Source organism: Musca domestica, unplaced genomic scaffold (genome assembly GCF_030504385.1).
Source record: "Musca domestica strain aabys unplaced genomic scaffold, Musca_domestica.polishedcontigs.V.1.1 43, whole genome shotgun sequence".
NCBI lineage: Eukaryota > Metazoa > Arthropoda > Insecta > Diptera > Muscidae > Musca > Musca domestica.
In genome coordinates, this window is record NW_026712332.1 from 4,666,436 (window position 1) to 4,684,900 (window position 18,465).

Below are 18,465 nucleotides of genomic sequence, written 5' to 3' on the forward strand. Positions count from 1 at the left end.
GTTTGCATTTTGAAATATATTTCCATAACTTCAAGCTTTTTATGTACCTGCACCCTAAATGTAAACAACATTGCCTCTGTCTGCAGTTCTTAGCAACTAATTTATTTTCGTCGCTAAAAGCCGACACATTTTGTTAATTACCGAATTATAGCAATTAAGAAACTGCTATATCGATAAATGTCGTTGACTAGTTTGAAAAACGTACAACTGTTTAATGTAAACGTAGCCTTAAGTGCCCCGTACACGATCAAAATGCATGACATGCAATTATGTAGTGTTACACTGCCTTTACATGGTGACATTTTTTAACCATGCCATTTTTTTTTGTTGGTAAAAGGTGTAGAGAGACAAGGATAGAAGAAAAAATGGCACGATAAGCCACCGCACAGGGTTACATGCAATTTTCTTTGCATTTCTCTTTTTGCTTCTTCCGAATTTTTATGATTTTGACATTTCATGTCGTTTCTTTATTGTAATTTTTGATGCGTTTCTTTTATTGTGATGTTATGTTTTTAGTGACTGAATTGTATAGTGAATTATATGAAAATTAATTGGAAGTATTAAAAAGTAAAAAAAGAAAGTTAAAATAAAAGTTAATAATGCAATATTTAACACCTCAATAACTTTTTCCATCATTTCTTCTTTAGATTCACACATTTAATTTTAAATCACTTCTTTATAAATATCTGTTACAAACAATTAGCTCTATACGAAATACTGAATAAAATAAAATGTCAGAAAAAATGCCAGGCACTATTATCGTAAAATGCCACCGTGTAAAGGCGCGAAGATTTACGCAGAAATTTTAAAAGAGAATTGATAAAAATGCCAGCTAAAAATTGCATCGTGTAAAGGCAGTGTTAGTGAAAATTTGTATGTATGCGTCACACTTACAATGCATGAAACAAAATCCGAATTTTTTGATTTTTCTCGTGCATGACGTTCAACAATGACGCGTGTGCGGCGGAGAGGTCATGCAGATTCTCATTTGTAAAGTTTTTTTTTTTTTTAAAGCGAATGGGTGTATAGAGATTGCGGATACTGAGAAAACAAAAATGTTTTTGAGTTGTTGGAATTTTTCGTGTCATTGGGAGCACTTTGGGATGTTAAATGTGAAAAATATAACAATCGGGTTATTAAAGAAAATTAATATGAAGTACTAATGCCGAAAGACCGAAAATTAATTGGTGACACAACCAGGCTTAGTAGTTCCTCGTAAGTGGAACTCTCCATTCTTAAACAATTTTCAAAATCGTTTGCCTATAACACTCTTAGTTCAACTAATAAATGTTCATGAGTGAATTCATGTTTATACCACTCTTTCATGCAGATTCTTTTATTTCTCTTACTGTTTTCATATTCTTTATTTTTTAAGCACACGGCCAAAACCGAAAAAAAAGCACGAACTCAAAAGCAAAATTAATGCATGAACTATGGGTCTATCTCGTTTCCTTTTGCCTGTTACAAACAAATGCACAAAGACATAATACCCTGACCACCTTATGGTGTAGGGTATAAACACTAATAGATTCTTGCAGATACTGGAACAAAGCAGTTGTTGAGAATTCAGAAATGTTTCAACATGTTACCAAAACCAAAATATAGTCACTAGATTCTACCCATATCAATAATGCAGTCAATTTTAATTTAAATTTTTCATTCATAATCGGCCCAATTACGGTTTCGTTTCTATAGTCGTCGACTTTATGTGCAAGTCGCCATCGCCGTCGCTTCGAAAATGGTATAACGGTAATGCACAGAAGCGACATCGACAGTATAAAAAAATGTTGGCAACAAATAAAAACGTTGGCAACACTCCTTGTTATTGAAAAAAATGTTGAAAATTTGTTTGCATTTTGAAATATATTTCCATAACTTCAAGCTTTTTATGTACCTGCACCCTAAATGTAAACAACATTGCCTCTGTCTGCAGTTCTTAGCAACTAATTTATTTTCGTCGCTAAGAGCCGACACATTTTGTTAATTACCGAATTATAGCAATTAAGAAACTGCTATATCGATAAATGTCGTTGACTAGTTTGAGAAACGTACAACTGTTTAATGTAAACGTAGCCTTAAGTGCCCCGTACACGATCAAAATGCATGACATGCAATTATGTAGTGTTAGTGAAAATTTGTATGCATGCGTCACACCTACAATGCATGAAACAAAATCAGAATTTTTTGATTTTTCTCGTGCATGACGTTCAACAATGACGCGTGTGCGGTGGAGAGGTCATGCAGATTCTCATTTGTAAAGTTTTTTTTTAAAGCGAATGGGTGTATAGAGATTTCGGATACTGAGAAAACAAAAATGTTTTTGAGTTGTTGGAATTTTTCGTGTCATTGGGAGCACTTTGGGATGTTAAATGTGAAAAATATAACAATCGGGTTATTAAAGAAAATTAATATGAAGTACTAATGCCGAAAGACCGAAAATTAATTAGTGACACAACCAGGCTTAGTAGTTCCTCGTAAGTGGAACTCTCCATTCTTAAACAATTTTCAAAATCGTTTGCCTATAACACTCTTAGTTCAACTAATAAATGTTCATGAGTGAATTCATGTTTATACCACTCTTTCATGCAGATTCTTTTATTTCTCTTACTGTTTTCATATTCTTTATTTTTTAAGCACACGCTAAAAGCTTCATGCACACTTACACAATTTTGATTTCTTGCATTTTGACCGTCGACGGGGCACTTTAGCCCTTTTTCAAATTAATAAAACCTACTTACTTAACTTCAAATTAATAAACATCCGCTAATACCGAGATGAAAATTTTACAAATTTAATTTGAAGCTAGTTCCGCGCTCTTTTAGTGAATGTGTTCAATTTTTTCTTATGTCTCATTCGTAAACAACAGGTACCCGGTGTTTGCACTACACTCATTCATAAACAAAAGAGTATTTTATTTTGGTTTGCCACGCACGCATTCGCTCTGTTTTGCAACAACACAACAGGGCAGAAGTGCGCGCGCTTTAGACGCAGAACTCATAGTCGAAGTAGTCGCATCGACAGCCGGGACCATGGTAGAAGAATATAGGTAGTCGCGTCGACACAGCTGCTGGGACAATGAACTGTCAAACCAATTTTGGAATTGAAAATGTTGAATGAAAAATTATTTTAATTTGCAAAAATTTTTGAAAAACGCGAATTATAATAGCCTCCTTCTAACTTAGAATAAGAAAACATATAAAAATCTACTTATATTTTAAAAAACATTTCAATTTTTTTGACATATCAATGCTCCCACGCGTTGATGCATCTACCTGTATTCTTCTGCCATGGCCGGGACAATCAACTGTCAAACCAATTTTGAAAATTTGAATGAAAAATTATTCCAATTCGTTAAAATTGTTGAAAAATGCATATTTTAACAACCTTCGATTGGCGTCGTATAAGAAAAGAGGCTTAACTCTAGTTTAGTAAAAACTCTTCATTTTTTTCGAAAATTTTTTCAGTGGTAGGTATTTTAACCATGATCCCGGGAAACTATTTTTTTCTTGGGGGACGGACCCGGGACCCCAGATTTTTGACCCGAAAGTCCGGGATCAAGACCCCGCCTGGACCCGGATCCACTTACTCGATATAGACAATATGGGCATCGTTGGAAAGCTTATGAAAATACCTATCCAACAAGTGGTCTCATGATGGAGTATGATGTTACGGTTAAATTAGTTATAGTTATAGTCAAATTATCGATTTTTTGGACCAGGATTTTTTATAAAACCCCCAAAAAGTCAAAAAAGGGTCCATTATGGGGGACAACAAAATTGATGCCAAATTATAGCTGACACTTCTACCTTTCCAAAATGCTACAATTTGTGCTAATACCTTTTTCGGGTCCAGAGATATGGGTCTTTCCATCCGCATAACCCGATTCTAACCAGTTCATTAAAACTATGTTTTCAATAAAAAAAGGTATATTTTGCGTAAGCATGAAATTCAGATATCTTTGGTTCGCGTTATCCGGTGTAGGACATACCCAGAGGAGAAAATCTCAAGCCCCGGACGAAGGCCGGCTACTTACAAAAGGTATCCAATTTAGAAAACTTTGGTTCGCGTTAGCCGGTGTGGGACATACCCAGAGGAGAAAATCTCAAGCCCCGGCCGAAGGCCGGCTATTTACAAAAAGTGCCGAAATTATGAACCTTTTGTTCGCGTTAGCCGGTGTCGGACATACCCATAGGTGAAAATCTCAAGCCCCGGCCGAAGGCCGGCTATTTACAAAAAGTGCCAAATTTAGAAAACTTTTGTTATTCCGACGACTGCTACGCGAAATAAACACTTTTTTTTATTGAAAACATCATTTTAATGAACTGGTTAGAATCGCGTTATGCGGATGGAAAGACCCATATCTCTGGGCCCGAAAAAGGTATTAGCACAAATTGTAGCATTATGGAAAGGTAAGAGTGTCAGCTATAATTTGGAAACAATTTTATTGACCACCATAATGGACCCTTTTTTGACTTTTTGGGGGTTTCATAAAAAATCCTTTCAATCGATACCCATATTGTCTATATCGGGTAAGTGGATCCGGGTCCAGGCGGGGTCTTGATCCCGGACTTTCGGGTCAAAAATCTGGGGTCCCGGGTCCGTCCCCCAAGAAAAAAATAGTTTCCCGGGATCATGGTTAAAATACCTACCACTGAAAAAATTTCGAATAAATCTAAGAGTTTTTACTAAACTAGAGTTGTTCCAGAAAAGATATGAAAATATACTTATTTTTTAAAAACATTTTAAAATTTCTACATATCCATGTTTCCAATCGTTGATGCATCTACCTGTATTCTTCTAACATGGCACAACTCAACCACAATAACAACCAAACAACATTGGTATTGGGCACATTAGTTGAACAGGAATTGAAAATGCAAAAAGTGATGTTGCCGGACACATAAATCGTTTTTCGTTATTACAAGTTTCATTTAAGTATGAACCAGACCATCTTCCCTTTATCTTCTAATGTAAAGTCTACTGAATTCATGTTGCCATATTTTTTACTGAAATAACAGCAAATTTTGATTAAATCAATAAAATGGATAACGCAGCTCATTTATTATATATTGATAAACTGCATTATCATTTTTTTCTACGAAATTAATTACAAATTCGCTTTTTGTTTATTATTTTTGAACTTAAATGAAGATGTCATTGTGAAAAAATGCAGTAAATACCAGTTACTTAAAAAAAAAAAAAAACTTGCCATATCTCTGTAAAAATTCGTATATTTTAAAGGAAAGATGTAATAATGAGAACCCGATAATGTGAACTTTAAACTTCACTTTTCCTAAAGTAAGGGATAACAAAAGTGGGACTATAAAGGAAAGATATAAGAACGGGCCATAATGTTGAATAGCGTTTGTGCATTCAAATAAAAGTAAATTTAGCTTTTTCTCTCATCCGAGATACGCGTTTTACCCACGATTGGAATTTCGACAACAAACTGGAAACAAAAGAGGCAATATTTTGTATCGACAATATTTTTTGACAAGTGACTATCCACTAAAATGTCAACATTTATGCAAAAAGTTCAAAACATGAATGAAAATTGTTAAATGAAAGATAAAATAAATCTTTGGAGGAAAAACTAATTTCTTAACTCTAGTTTAGTAAAAAGTCTTTAGTTTCATAAAAAATCCGGGTCTAAAAAATCGATAATTTGACTATAACTTCCGAACCGTGATAGGATAGGTATTTTCATAATCTGGGTCTTGAACCCCTTTCGGGTAAAAAATCTGGGGTCCCGGGTCCGTCCCCCAAGAAAAAATAGTTTTCCGGAATCACGGTAAAAATACCTAACACTGGAAAAAATTGCATGTTCCTATAAAAACCAACAAAATATTTAAAAAAGGAATTATGTTACTATGAATTACGAATCGTGCCGTATGAACGGGTTAATTCGTGCACCTAATTCTGATAACAAACAACGTGATTGAAATTGTAATGAGAACATAGCATAAGTCAAAGAATCGACTATGAATAGTCGAGTACTCGATTTTCACCCAAGTCCATAGTCGAGTTCGACTAATTCTGATAACAAACAACGTGATTGAAATTGTAATGAGAACATACCATAAGTCGAAGAATCGACTATGAATAGACGAGTACTCGGTTTTCACCCAAGTCCATAGTCGAGTTCGAGTTTCATGCAAGCCACACACGATACAACTGGTTGTACAACTTGTATAGTACTCAAATTGTGAGTGTCTGGCACAAACGATACAACTTAGTGTACAACTTCTTTGTACAACTTCACTTTTCGTAGAGCTTATTTGAGTTAAGATGACACCGGAAAAAATCCATGCTCTATATTTGACTCAATAGCTTTATTTATAATTAATTTTTTAAATTCCATTTTATAAATTGAAATTCCTATTTTATTTATACATTAAAATCACACATTTGATTGGATTTCGTATTGTTTTGATGTGCGAAACTATGGTGTTGCCTCTTCAAAAATAAAAACAAAATTAAATTGTATGCGACATGCCCACAAACGTTACAATCGGTTGGTTCAACACAATGAAAAATTATTTAAATATGTAAAAATTTTTGAAAAACGCGAATTTTAATAGCCTTCGACTGACGTAGTATAAGGAAACATATAAAAATCTACTTATATTTGAAAAAACATTTAAATTTTTTTGACACATTAATGCTCCCAAGCGTTGATGCATCTACCTGTATTGCTCTGCCATGGTACAACATGACAAATATCAAAAAATTTTGATTTTTCATACAACCGAGACACAACTTCGTACAACCGGGCCACAAACGATACAATCTTGAATACAACCTCTCCAAGTTGTACAACCAGTTGTATCGTGTGTGGTTTGCATCAGAAAATTGAGTACTAAAAGTCGATTATTCGATTAATCGAAAGTTAACATACCTATTCCTATTATTTACCTAACTTTTGTTTATTTGCCGGCTGAAAGTTCATGATCTTAAGTTATTATTTATTCCCTAAATATATCAAGTGTAAAACCAAAAGGAAGCTTTTCCAATGGAGGTATGTTTACGCAGTTGATACATAACATATTCACTGTAGAGAAATAATATACAGCAAATATATCGAACATTTTAGGATGAACTAATCCCCCGTTTGCCTGTTGATCAAGAAAGCATCGATTTCGGAGAATGGCATATAGAATATTTCAAATCGCATATTTTAAAAAGTATTTGCTCTAAGGGGCAAGACGCACACTGCAACAAAGATGAGGACGATTGTTGTGAATTGTGCACATATCGAAATGCTCTTGAACTGCCACATCTTCCGGATATGGTGTTTCACAAAAACAAACTTGTCTTAACACACCGTGATGGAGCTAGTTTGGAATTTCTTCCAATGGAGTCTTTGCGCTTGGTGGAAAATGGAAAACAACCATTGCAAGTAGCCTGCGCACAAGAGTGGAAAGAGAGCCGGTAATTATATTTTTATGAGTCGATGCTGAAAAGTTTTAAAAATATTTGGGAGCAAGTTGAGTTTAGGGGCTATGCTCGGATCATTTTGAAATTTTTACCGCAGGTAGGTATTTGTAACCTGATTACGGCAATGTAATTTTTTTGTGGGGGAAATACCCGGTTACCCGGTTATTCGACCCAAAAGTTCGAATATAACATCCGGTTTGTATCCGGTTCTACGTAACCGATATCAATAAAATGGGTATCATTTGAAAGCTTATGAAAATACCTTTCCAACAAGTGGTCATATGACGGGGTTGCTGGAACCGGTTTCGGAGAAATTTAGAAAAATTTGCATTTTTGTATGAGTACTTTTTGAAAAACCCATAAAAACTCGAAAATGGACCCATTATAGGGTCTTAAAATCTATACACTATATTATAGCTAACACTATTGCCTTTCCAAAATGGTGTCATATGTGTTGATATCTTTTGTGGTTCCGAAGATATAAGAGATAGAATTCATTAAATTATATTTTTCTCCAGTCTAGATGCATTTGACTTTGACCTTTATAGCTTTTTTAAGCAACCGGCCTTTGGCCGTGGCTTAAGATTTTCTCCTCTAGGGTATGTCCAACACCGGCTACGCGATCCATAGTTTTTCTAAAAATTGTAATTTTTGTAAGTAGCCGGCCTTCGGCCGGGGCTTAAGATTTTCTCCTCTGGGGTATGTCCAACACCGGCTACGCGATCCATAGTTTTTCTAAAAATTGTAATTTTTGTAAGTAGCCGGCCTTCGGCCGGGGCTTTAGATTTTCTCCTCTGGGGTATGCCCAACACCGGCTACGCGATCAATAGTTTTCTAAAAATTGTAGTTTTCGAAAGTAGCCGGCCTTCGGCCGGGGCTTAAGATTTTCTCCTCTAGGGTATGTCCAACACCGGCTACGCGATCAATAGTTTCCTAAAAACTGTAGTTTTCGAAAGTAGCCGGCCTTCGGCCGGGGCTTAAGATTTTCTCCTCTGGGGTATGTCCAACACCGGCTACGCGATCCATAGTTTTTCTAAAAATTGTAATTTTTGTAAGTAGCCGGCCTTCGGCCGCGGCTTAAGATTTTCTCCTCTGGGATATGTCCAACACCGACTACGCGATCCATAATATTCTAACAACACCAAATTAAAAACAAAGCAGATTAACAAGAACGTTAAACCCGACACAAAACTTGGCTTCACTCAAACTGCTTTCATAAGTAACGAATTTAAAAGTCAATATCTTCGGAACTACAAAAGATATCAACACATATGACACCATTTTGGAAAGGCAATAGTGTTAGCTATAATATAGTGTATAGATTTTAAGACCCTATAATGGGTCCATTTTCGAGTTTTTATGGGTTTTTCAAAAATTACTCATACAAAAATGCACATTTTCCTAAATTTCTCCGAAACCGGTTCCAGTTACCCCATATATGACCACTTGTTGGATAGGTATTTTCATAAGCTTTCAAATGATACCCATATTATTGATATCGGTTACGTAGAACCGGATATAAACCGGATGTTGTATCCGAACTTTTGGGTCGAATAACCGGGTAACCGGGTATTTCCCCCACAAAAAAATTATATTGCCGTAATCAGGTTACAAATACCTACCTGCGGTAAAAATTTCAGGTCAATCCAAGCATAGCCCCTAAACTCAACTTATGCCAATATTTGTATAGGCCTGAGAGTTTAATGGAAGAAAAATTTAAGCCATTCGATTGGACTTTTACCACCGATTACCAGGGGACCCCCAACGAGAAATTTAATATAGAAAAAACAGAACAACAACTCAATAAGTTCAAGTTGATGCAAAGAGAAAAAATACTTTTCTACCATGATTTGACACTTTTTGAGGATGAACTGCATGACAATGGAATATCGTCGTGTTCCGTGAAAATAGTATGTTTCAAAATATTAATGGCCCAAATGTTGTTGGTTCAAAATAGTGAGGCTTAATTGCAGTGTCTTGTTACATAATCTGGAAACATATGCCCTAACAAAACAATATGGAAACAAAGAATTGTGGTAAGAGTTTACATTTCCGTTAGGGACCTGAGATATGGCACTCAAGAGATCGGTTTTAGACCCGTTTTTATTGATTCGACTTCAATCCAGTCTACCAGGTGTTACATGAATTGTTCATGAAGCCTAATTCGGAATTAATAACTAAAAACCCCGTATTGGGTTGTAATTCTATATAAAAATTAAAAACGGTCCATTATAGCGAATATTTTTTACCTTTTTAAAATGGTGTCATAAGTGTTAATAACTTGACGTTTACACAAGGCAAATTGAAAACAGATTTGCATTTTCTACCACATATACACCTATTTGATTTTTTTTTTTCGTCACTGTATAGCAGGGAGATAACAAAAAATTGGGAGATAACATTACATGGTCCCTAAGTAATATTTTTGCCAGATATTTTTCTATTTCTCGCATACTAGCAGCAGGTCTTGGTGGCATACATACTGTGAATTTTTGAACCTGGACTTATTATATTTTATATTTCATAAGGTGAATTCCTAAAAATATGCGAATGCTCGAAATACACTAAAAATTCAACCCAAAATTTTTCTAACAAAAAATTCAACTCGTTTTGTGTTCACGGTAAATTTCGAAGGGAGTATCCCATTTCGTTCAAATTTGGTACATCGTTATGTTTCTGGACAATCTAGACCGAGTTCGAAGATGGCAGAATCGGCTTACTACTTCTGGCGGAAAAAGAACCATTCTCATTAATTTTGTTTGGCAGTAACGCCTAACTTTGCTAACATAATTGATCCAAGGGCTACACAGTGGCACTAAATTGCTTTAATCTGTCTTAAATGTAATGACGAGATTTTTTGACCCTTTCCAAACCATTAACTGAAAAGAGAAGTCGGTTTTTAACTTGTCTATGTTTTTTATGTCACAGGGACCAATTCAACTAAGACAAATCTTAAACAATTTTAACTAGTGAGGAATGTTTCTTAGATAATTAATAACGGCAATTAGCATAGTTTCAGATAATTTTATTTTAAAATATTGTTGATAATATCGTTTAGAATAGGGTTTCAGCGAGGAACTGCAATAACAAGTTTACTTATATAGATTGATATTTGGCCAATCACTAAATTCACAGTGTCTGCAGTTTTCCACGTCGTCACGTTCCCACTTGGAAGTCATGACCCGTACGTTGTAGTGACCTCTAATTAAACATATTTTCCAGAGTGTTTATATTAAAGGGCATGTGTGAGATTTTAAATCAACACTGGAGTTAAGCTTAACATATTTGAAACAACAAATGGCAAACCATAAACGCCAAACACAGTCTTGCCGACATAAACACTTATTGAGTCCTTTGCAGCGAGTTATGCCATCGGGATTTTTCATACTACTGAGGCACTTTTTACGTGTGGATAATGTCCTTTTGAAAATACACGATACCCGTTTTCACTATGAAATTGGTAACAACTACATTTTTAAAGAGTTTACTATGCGCGGAGCGTCTTATGAGGAATTGAAAAGTGTAAGTACTTCACTATATTTTACAAAAAGAAAGAAACATTTCTTTTATTTTGTTGTTAAAATTAAATAGGTTCCACCTCCCTATTTTACTATTCCTAATGAAATTGAACAACATATGCCTATAAAGAAAAAGGAAACATATAAACTAATTTTTAAATAAGATCTATAAGCAACAATTACGGCTTAATTGCCTGTCCAGCAGAATAAAAACGTTATGGTAAATAGACATAAAGTTTTAATGGGTGCGATGATTTAATTGAATATTTTAGGTCATTTATGTATAACCCATACTGGTGTTACTGGAGCAACAACGTTAAAACCAGTTCTAATATGATTACCAACAATGTAAATTTGATTTTATTAAATATTTTTTATATGTAAACATATGAAGACCAAAATAAAATGAGTTTTGAACATATTTGTGGTTTTATATTGTTATGAGAAAAAAATACAAAAGCAAGCACCTTGAACGAATCTCAGCAGAATGAATCAAGTACCTTTCTCTCCAGATGATGTGTCGATTACGGTGTCCATTAGAACTATACTTTTAATATCGACATGAATTTTAAATACATGAATGCATATAAAAGTAAGTATTAAATTTGGTCAAGATCGAAAACAAAATTAAATAATTATTTTAATATAATCAGGACGTCGGGGGTGAATAAGACAAACAAGACTCAGGATACAACTGACACGATTTGTTAAATATAGATATAGTCATTGATCCTTAAACTAAGTAAAATAATAGTAATCTGCAACGCAGACCAATTCCAATCATGTCAGCCTTTTTTACAAATTACTATATGCCTTATATTACATGTGATGCTATATAATTGTCTGTAGGGCTTACTGACAAACTGCTGTCAGTGGCGGGGCTGTAACCTAATGAATTGATTTGAAAAAGTAGGTCATACCACCTATCAACAATTGGCTTTAGAGCAATTATAGTTTGGTTTCGGAGGGAACTAATATATAGGGGACATATCCAATTCTGAATCGATTTTCATTAAATTTTATGGAGACATTTTAATCTTTTATACCAAATAACATTGCTTCGAGAAGGATTTTATTAAAAAAAATATATATATATCGGAGACGAGTTCCACAAAATTCACCCCATTTGGGCTGATATAAGCCATTATTTGCACAATAAATTTGAAATCGAATCAAGGATATATATATATATATATATATATATATATATATATATATATATATATATATATATATATATATATATATATATATATATATATATAAAAGATTAAGAGAATAACACTTGTGCGTTTGTCAGGATTTACTTTAATGGAACATAAAACGTTTATTGATTTAATTCATATTACGAAAATATAAAATTACAAAGGAATTGTTCGATGTGAAAACATAAAATAATTTAAAAAAAAAACTAAACGAAATGGAATGCGCGTATGCGCTACGACGTCTATGCAACAACTGCTCGCCAATCCGGGCTGCTGCTACGTCTTCCTCTTCTCTTCGTTAAAAATTAATTCGATTTTGCATAGTTGCAAATTATCGTACTCTTACAGTCGGCCATTCTGTCGATCAATCGTCCTCGATTGAAACTTCTTCTTTGAATCCGCTTTCACTATTGTCGTCATCGTTGGGTGGTAGGGTACACCATTGTTTTAATTTATCAGATGCGTGAATTGATTTATAATGACGTTGTTTTCGGTTAGCACCTGGTAAATCTTCAATAACATATCGATCGTTTTCTAAAACGTGCGTTATTATAAAAGGACCTTTATATAGGGGCTCTAACTTTCTAGAATGTCCAGTAGCTGTTGGTTCGTTTTCTATTAAAACCAGATCACCTTCCTTATATCGTGTTGGGCTCGCATGACGTTTATCGTACCGTTGTTTCGCGACTTGTCGTTGCTGGTTAATTCGATTAGCTGATTCGTCTCGTATTCCCTGCATGTGCTCTTCATCAAATGTTTCGCTGTGATGCAACGCTAATACTAATTTGTTCTGTAGTATATCTCTAGGTTGATACGCGAATAATAATTCTTGTGGTGTACGGCCAGTAGTTTTGTTTTTCATTGTATTTATTGACCATTGGATCCGTCGTATTTGTTCGTCCCATCGTCTATCTTCTTTCACCATTGGTAGAAGCATTCCAAGTATTGTACGGTTTGTTCTTTCGGCGTGACCATTCGCTCTAGGTGTTCTTACTGCGTTAAGAATATGTTTAATATCATTGTCTTGACAAAACCGATGGAAATCTTTGGAGGTGAAAGACGTTCCTCGGTCCGTTATGATGCGTGTTGGGAATCCAAAGTATTCACTGATTTCTTTTAAAATGTTTATTACGTACTTGGTTGCTGTACTCCTTACTGCCCTTACTATTGTAAATTTTGTAAATGCGTCCACGATGACCAATATATGTTCGTTTTGCTTAGAACTTTTAGGAAACGGCCCTAAGTGATCCATATGCACAGTATGGAATGGGATCGGGGTTATGTTGTTAAAATGATACTCTCCTTCGCGTTTTCCGCCAACGTGTTTGTTGTATGCACACTCGATACATGACTTAATATACGACTTAACAAAGTTTCGCATTCGAGGAAACCAGAAGTGTTGAGTTAGCCCTTGTATCGTTTTTTCAAGTCCTAAATGACCAGCATTATCATGTTGTTCTTGAACTACCTTCCAGCGTATTGCTTTAGGAACTACCCACAAAAGTTTATTGTTTATTTTCCGGAACAATCTTCCATTTTCAATGATATATTCGCTGCATAACGTTTTTTCTTTGGCGATAACTCCGTCGACTATTTTCCTTATTTTCTCGTCCTGAAGTTGCATTGAGAATAACCAATCTTCTTCACTTACGGTGGTTTTTGATATACGCATCGATGCTGTTTCGGTTTCATTCGGTTTCTCATATGGTGCTCGGCTTAGAGCGTCAACGTGTTCCATTTTTGATGATGCTCGGTGTTCTATTTTGACGTCAAAGTCCTGTATACGTAGCCACCATCTCGCAATTCGGGGTATTAATTCCTTTTTCTGCATGGTCGTTTTTAATGCACTACAATCAGTAATTACCGTTATTTCTTTGCCGTATATATAATATTTAAACCGTTCCAACGTTTCGACAACTGCCAATGTTTCAAGTTCGTAACTATGATAGTTTTTCTCCTCATCGGTCGTTGATCTGCTGTAAAAAGCTACAGGTTTCCACACATCGGTTTCCTTCTGCATCAATATTCCGGCAATACCTATTTCGCCTTCCCTGGGCTTAGACCGTCGGAGTGTAGTTTATGACCAAGAAATTCTATAGATTCGTTTAGGAATGTGCATTTTTGGAAATTAAGCGTTAAATTTAGTTCTCGTAAGACTGAAAATACTCTCCGCAATTTGTCCAACATTTCGCCAATACTATTACTTCCCACAACGATATCGTCCATATAGTGGAATACATCTCCGTCGCGAGCTCTCTCGCGGATTAGTGCCATTAAACGCTGAAACACTGCCGGCGCGTTCTTAAGTCCAAAAGGCATTCGTTTAAATTCGTACAACCCATCTGGTGTCACAAATGCAGTATACATTTTACTATTATCGTCCATCGGAACCTGGTAATATCCGCTGTTCAGGTCCAGGACCGTGTAGTATTTGAATTGGTTTATCTCTTGCAGTCGTTCTTCGATATTTGGAGTTGGAAATATCTCCTTTACTACGTGCTGGTTTAATTTTCGATAATCGACGCATAATCTATCCTGACCGTTTTTCTTTTTTACAAGTACAATTGGGCTGGCATATGTGGACGTAGATTTTGTTATAATATCGTTCGCTAAAAGTTCATTTATCATCGTTTTTACTATTTCCTTTTTCGGTTCGGGTATTCGGTATGGCCTGGATACAATAGGTTCCTTTGTCGTCAATTCTATTTTCATTTTTAATTCGTTCGTTAACCCGATTTCGCTGATGTCTCTTCCCATAACATTTCTATACTCGTTTATCAGTTCACACAACATAATCCGGATATCTTCGTCATTTACTCCACAATTGATTTCAGATAAGGCAATCGGTTTTCGTTCCGTTTTCCGTGTCGTGAATACTTTGGCGTTTTCTAATCGTTGCTCCTTATCATTTACTATCAGCTGTATTTCATTGTTCGTAAAAATGTCTTTTCCAAGAATTAAGTCCGGGGTAAAAATATGATCATCCGCAACGTAAAGTTCTGCCGTAATTTCAATATCATCAATCGTAAGTTTTGTTGTCAAGACTTCTTCGATTACACACGTTCCACCACAAACTCCACTGATACGTAACTTGCATTTTCTAATGTCGACTCCTAGCTTATACGCGACTGTTTTATGGATCATGCTGCATTCACTACCGGTATCAATCAAGGCATCGTATGTAAAACCATTTATGGTGACAGGTTTATGATTGAGTACTTTACGTACGCTACAAGTTTTTGTTTCTGTACGTCCACAATGTGTCGGTGAATTTTTAGGATGAACTTTGTGACAATCTCGGCATCGTTCTCTTCGCGGTGGTTTTGGGCATTGACTGGAAATATGTCCTGGTTCGGAACAATTGTAGCACATTACCTTTGGGTCCGCTTTCTTACGCTTATCGACATCCTCCTTGGTGTACGGATCGCGTTTCCCTGTTGAAGACATTAGATTTGACCTGTTGCTACAATTAGCGATGCTCGCAAAATATTGTCCTGATGCTTCACGTAACCCTCGCATTGTTCGAAACCGTATTGGTGCAATTGCTTGCTGTAGTTCACGATGCTTCAATCCGTCACGAGTATATTTCACTGCCGCTGTTTCACTGATACCATACCGTCTTCCCAGTGCGCTCATTCGAAAACAGTATTCGCTGATGGATTCGTCTTGCCGTCGTACGGTTGATGTCATTTTAAAATGAATATCTGCTTCATCCGCGTTTGTGCTGAATTCCTCCATTAAGGCGTTTGCTAACTCATTCCACGTTCCGAAAAATTCTGGAGTCGAATCAAGCCATAACTTTGCTGGGCCTTTTAACTTTCTATACACGGCGAGTAGCAAAAGAGTTTCTTCACACTCGTAGGCTTGTGCTGCTTTCTCTACTCTATCGATGAATTGTTCTACGCCGAATGTTGAATCCTTTGTTGGATCGTACTCCGGTAAGATTTCCGCCATTTCTTGTACACTGTACGTTCTCTGGATGGGCTCGTAACTCGGTTTCTGGGTAAGAGCTGATTCATTCACCTTGGACTCGTTGCTTTCGTTTGCTGGTAAATCGACGATGGGTGTTGTTACTTGACGTTGTTGTTGTATGATTGACATCACATTTTCCATCATATCTTTTAAAGTATTAATTTGGGATTGTATTGACACTTCCTCCTCTACGCCATCAATATCTTCACACTCGACCTCATCGCTACCTAAAGCTCTAGATAACCGTTCGACCAGTTCACTTTTCTTTCCCATCGTGTCTAATTTTCTTTCGCGAAGTAACCGTTTTAATGTATCAACTTTTAATGATGTTATTTTCGGCATGTCCGTTTACTAATCGTTTAGCCTTTTTCGTTTTCCGTCCGTTTTTATTAGTTGTTTATGTTCGATAATTATCGTTTTTTTTTTATTTCGTTTCGTTCCTATTTATTTTCCATTTGAGTCGTTTTGCTTTCGTTTCCAGTTACGTTTGAGTTGTTGCACTTCATATCACATTTTCTGTTGTTCGTTATTTCTTTGTTGGTACGTTATCCTCTCTTTCCTTTTATATTCTTCCAAATCGTTATACCGTTACTTTGCATTCCTCACGTAGGCGATCGATCACATTATGAAGTTCTTAAACGTATATATGTTCGTGTATGTTCACAAAAAATTTTATACATATGTACGTATATGATTTTTTTATGCAACAATGCGTTTTCCGTTTATAGTTTTTTTTAGAACTTCTTTTTTTTGGAATACGACACAATTACATTTTTTTTTTTTTTATTATTATTTCCGATAGCCGTGAGCGCGTTTAATATATGTGGATATTAAGATCCCACTTCTGAACTAAAAGATTAAGAGAATAACACTTGTGCGTTTGTCAGGATTTACTTTAATGGAACATAAAACGTTTATTGATTTAATTCATATTACGAAAATATAAAATAACAAAGGAATTGTTCGATGTGAAAACATAAAATAATTTAAAAAAAAAACTAAACGAAATGGAATGCGCGTATGCGCTACGACGTCTATGCAACAACTGCTCGCCAATCCGGGCTGCTGCTACGTCTTCCTCTTCTCTTCGTTAAAAATTAATTCGATTTTGCATAGTTGCAAATTATCGTACTCTTACATATATATATATATATATATATATATATATATATATATATATATATATATATATATATATATATATATATATATATATATATATCGGATACAGGTTGGCCTCGCCCGACTTTTGAGCTTTCCTTACTGGTTTTTATTTGAGGATTGTCGCGTATTGGCATGTTTTGGTTTTTTACGATTATATTATTTGTGGAAAACGGCAATATACAACATAAATGAAATTTTTAACCGCTGTGGGTAATCGTTTTGTGAAGACACGTTATTTAAATGTTTAATTTAAAGAAGATCATTCACCAAGACAGGGTGAGTCGATGGAAATATACGTCAATTTATACCTGGGTTTTGTAAACATTTAAGCATCTTCTAAGTTACATATCTTTTATTTGAGATTGTCTCACCTTAACAATATAAATTATGTTCATGTAGATCGCGAATAGCGGAGATGCGACGAATCCTGTCCACAGTAATTCTACAACTTTTTAAAATGATACTTCATAGTATGCATGCAATAAACTACGATTAATATTCTAAAACGTTGGGTTTCACTGTTAAAATTTAAATTTTCACAAGTTCGAATATTTTCCTATATCGGAATTTGATTTTGAATATGGACTTTTTCTATTTTGGCAGTTCCTGAGAAGACATTTCATTGGGTAGTTTTGCTTAAAATTATCTGTTAACTTGTTAACAAAGCTTTGTTAATAACATTACAATTAAACTCTACCAAAAAATACAATTTATATTTACGCATATACTATTTTATTAAAAAATACAATATTGTTACGTTCTTGGATTTTACTTAATCCCGTGTAGACGTTGTTTTATTTCCCAGTACAGCTCGTACCAAATAAAACGCGGGTTCTTTCGGATTACGATTATTACAATGATTTTATTCACACAACTTTACTTTGCACTTTACATTACTCGACGGTTTCAATTCGCGATCTGATTCACAACTGACTAACTGCCTTTCCATTTCCCCTATTTATATGAGCCTCGCCTGTCGCTACAGATGTTTCTAGACGATCTGGTAACGCCTAGATTACGAACAATCTACCAATGCAACGAACACATACAAACTTACATTGAGTGAACAATAACAAGAACACATACAAACTTACATTGAGTGAACAATAACAAGAACACATACAAACTTACATTGAGTGAACAATAACAACAACACATACACAGGCGAG

The 18,465-nt window shown here is 35.2% G+C and overlaps 1 protein-coding gene across 1 annotated transcript; it reads left to right on the forward strand.

The window, feature by feature from the left end:
• Positions 1 to 6,861: 6,861 nt before the first annotated feature.
• Positions 6,862 to 11,376, forward strand: LOC101893394 (TIP41-like protein). Its single transcript, XM_005192089.4, has 6 exons — positions 6,862 to 7,018; positions 7,094 to 7,431; positions 9,128 to 9,347; positions 10,798 to 10,959; positions 11,029 to 11,175; positions 11,228 to 11,376. Exons 1-5 carry the CDS (start codon positions 7,013 to 7,015, stop codon positions 11,116 to 11,118), a joined length of 816 nt encoding a protein of 271 aa, XP_005192146.1. The 5' UTR covers positions 6,862 to 7,012; the 3' UTR covers positions 11,119 to 11,175; positions 11,228 to 11,376.
• Positions 11,377 to 18,465: the final 7,089 nt, after the last annotated feature.

Coding starts and splice junctions, on each gene's coding strand:
- LOC101893394 (XM_005192089.4), top strand. Junction 7,432..9,127: donor CAAGAGTGGAAAGAGAGCCG/GTAATTATATTT, acceptor ATATTTGTATAG/GCCTGAGAGTTTAATGGAAG. Junction 10,960..11,028: donor CTTATGAGGAATTGAAAAGT/GTAAGTACTTCA, acceptor AAAATTAAATAG/GTTCCACCTCCCTATTTTAC.